The sequence below is a fragment of the Propithecus coquereli genome, unplaced genomic scaffold (assembly GCF_000956105.1).
Source record: "Propithecus coquereli isolate 6110/MARCELLA unplaced genomic scaffold, Pcoq_1.0 Scaffold160, whole genome shotgun sequence".
Lineage (NCBI taxonomy): Eukaryota > Metazoa > Chordata > Mammalia > Primates > Indriidae > Propithecus > Propithecus coquereli.
The window spans coordinates 2,087,258-2,090,564 of NW_012140525.1; the positions used below are offsets into that span (position 1 = coordinate 2,087,258).

Genomic DNA, 3,307 nt, shown 5'->3' on the forward strand with positions numbered 1-3,307 from the left:
GCCTTCTATAACAGGTATAAAACAATACATAAACCTTGATTTAACTTATACTGTTAAATCTTATTTCTTCCTAATTTGATTGATAAGGTACAGCAAACCAGTGGCTATATAATCAAATTTAGAGCACTGATACATTAGTCAATGCCTGACTAGTCAAAGTCATCTGACAGAAGGAAAGAGTCACCTTATATATAAAGAAATCTATATATAAATAAGTGTATCACAATCACCTGGTGATTTTTAAAAAATATAATCCATACCTCTTCTTTTCACTTAGATATTTTGATGCCTACACATATAAATTAACTGATGTTCAAAGAACTTTATGTACCTTTAAAAATAGCAGCAAAAGCAAAAATTAATTCATATACAACAGATACGTTCAAAATATAAAATATATGAGCAGAATCATGCTGTTACTAGGTCAATGTTAAGATATCAGAAATTAACTCCCTAAAATTTCTAGACTTTTGTAAAAGTACTATTTATAATTAATTCATATACAACAGATATGTTCAAAATATAAAATATATGAGCAGAATCATGCTGTTGCTAGATCAATGTTAAGATATCAGAAATTAACTCCCTAAAATTTCTAGACTTTTGTAAAAGTACTATTTATAATTACAATGAAAACCAATCAAATGGCAGATATGGTAAGAGGCTCCCCCAAAAAATCTAAAGAATTTTAATGATTATATTTTACTCTCTATATTGACACTAGAAGTCTCCAATTTTATCAATTCACATTATTAACAGAGGTAGTATGTCATTGTGGTTAAGAACATAAATCAGTGTTCAAATCCTGGCTTCATCTTTCACCACCTATGCAACCTCGGGCAAATTTATTTAACATCTCTAAGCCTCTGATCCCAGCCTAATGAGTATACCAGTCTCACCTAGTAGGGTTTTTGAGTAATAAAAGAGCATATATAATGCACTTAGCACAGTATATGGCAGAGTAAGTGCTCAATGAATGTCACCTGTTATTGCTTAAGTGACAATATTTTTAAAACTATCTTATCTATAGAAAAGGGTAAAATTCAGCAAGCATATGTAACTTTAGCACTTAACTCTAGAATACTAAGGATACCTGTGAAGAGACTGAATTTTGCAGCATTACCAGAACAGTTAGAAGAGAAAGTATTAAAACATACTGAAGTTAAAAAAAAAAACAACAAAAAGCTATGGTCAGTTAAACAAGATTTATTCCTAAACTCCTCTTAGTTTCTAAATTTAAATAAAGATACTGTATACTAAGAATCACTTGGCTACAAATTACAAATCCATCAAGTTTTATAGAAACTCTCAGAATTCATCATTTGTAAAGATGTCTTGGTGACTATGATTTGAAGCCACCTAACAGAATTCAGCAAATAGAAAACTCTACACAGTCAGTTCCCTGCTTTTGTTGTTAAAGAGGAGCTTTTTCCTTACCAAGAGATGGTATATGGCATATGACCTTAGCTATGTAGCATCTAGCTTTTACAGGCAAATAGCTTTTATAGGAAGAAGCATAAATGGTAAGGGAAGAACACCGTAACCTCAAAGATAAGCAAATTTTAACAGTCTCTAAAACAAGCAGTCTCAGTCTGCAAACATCAGGGCCTTGATTTCTCTATAAAATAATGTAAATCAATTAGGTTATAGGAGCGCAAAAAAATCTCAACTATGCCTCATTTTCTTCCCGCTGAAGTGAGACTTTAACATAGCTCAGGACAACATATTTTGGTAATAAGTTATAATTAAATATGAATACATTTACAATTGAGAGCACGTCTCATTTTCAATTACGGATCTTGGTGGGAAATTCACTTATTTCACAGATTCTTAGGTTATAAATTTTCAGATATACATTTAGCAATAATTCTGATTACTGGACTTTACTATAAATTAATACTTAAGCTTAACTGATATTTCAGTTTGAATAGGCAAGAAAGATCTAAAAATCTGAAATATTAAGTTCTTAAGAAATAAAGTATGAATATGTATATGAAGAATGATATACTATTTTCTATATGCAAAAAAGGGGCTTAAAATAGTCAATAATTCAAGAATTTATCCTAAGAAATTTAGGGATGCAAAGATACACATTCAAAGAGTTCATCACAAACTTATTTTTCATAGTGAAAACTGGAAACTATCCAAATGTTAGCATGCAAGTTAAATATATTATGGTACATCCACACAATGATATATACTATGCCACCATTAAAAGCCAGGTTATTGAAGAAAGATATGGTGGTGGGGGAAACATCCTATTGATATAACAGTGAAAAAAACTAAATGTAAAATTACACGTAGATTGTGACACTAAATTTTTTTTTAAAAAATACACATAGAAGAAAAAGATTGGAGAGAAACACATCCACATGTTAACATCATCTACCTATGAGAGTGGGCTAGTTCATTTTATTTTTCTGTTTTATCCAATATTCTACAATTAATATGTATTAGTTTTATAATCAAAGAGGATCAAGGAGTTTCTTCCCCCTTTCTTTAATACCTTTAGAATGGAAAGAAATAAGACAGTCACATAAAGGCCAATTTTCCACTGGTTCATTCAAAATAACTTCCTCTTCAAATACCACTACTGTGATATATTTAAATAAGGAGATTCGTTCAAGAATTTCCTTCATTGGTTTGGATTTGGATTTCTTTGCCATGGAACATATTCCAACCACAATCTGCCTCTCCGGTGGCTAAAACAAAAATGAAAGAAAAGCAGGTTAATTTAACATGAATTCCAAAGTACAGCTACCTTAATTTTCAGAAGATGATGAGGCATGTAATAAATCAATAAAAGTGACACATTAACAAAGGAATTTTAAAAAATTATATCATTGTTATAATAAACACAATAAACAAACTAAGAGTTTTCCACAAAGTCTGGAAAAAATTTAAAAACACTTTCAGAATATTGTTACTATTTTCAGTCAAATTTAAAACTCAAATGAACACCCCTTCTTTAACTGCCTCTAGCATTTATTTAGCCTTCTCGTAGCAGAAAAGGGAAAATAATGGCCAAAATCCATCTAATCCACGTAAAAAGGCCAATGGGAGTCAGATAAAAAATTCTCTTGCCTAAAATAAGTGCTGACTACAAAGTTATACACTACTAAACTATTTTTGTAGATTGAGTTTGAATATTGGTCACCAAAGACAACTTGGAAGGAAATTTTAAAGAAAGCCAATGCTAACAGAGTCTTCATATTCCACATTCCCATTTAATGGTGTTACTGATCTCTGGCACCCTTGTAACAGCTCAAAGGCCATGATTTCGTCTAAAATTAAAAACAGCAGGATG

The 3,307-nt window shown here is 30.7% G+C and overlaps 1 protein-coding gene across 1 annotated transcript in view; it reads right to left on the reverse strand.

Moving 5' to 3' along the window:
* Positions 1-3,307, reverse strand: part of PPIP5K2 (diphosphoinositol pentakisphosphate kinase 2) — a 91,684-nt gene that overhangs the window by 84,622 nt on the left and 3,755 nt on the right. Inside the window, exon 2 of the mRNA XM_012641054.1 lies at positions 2,556-2,702. Within this exon, the coding sequence (XP_012496508.1) occupies positions 2,556-2,702 (147 nt within the window). The remainder of the gene's footprint in view (positions 1-2,555; positions 2,703-3,307) is intronic.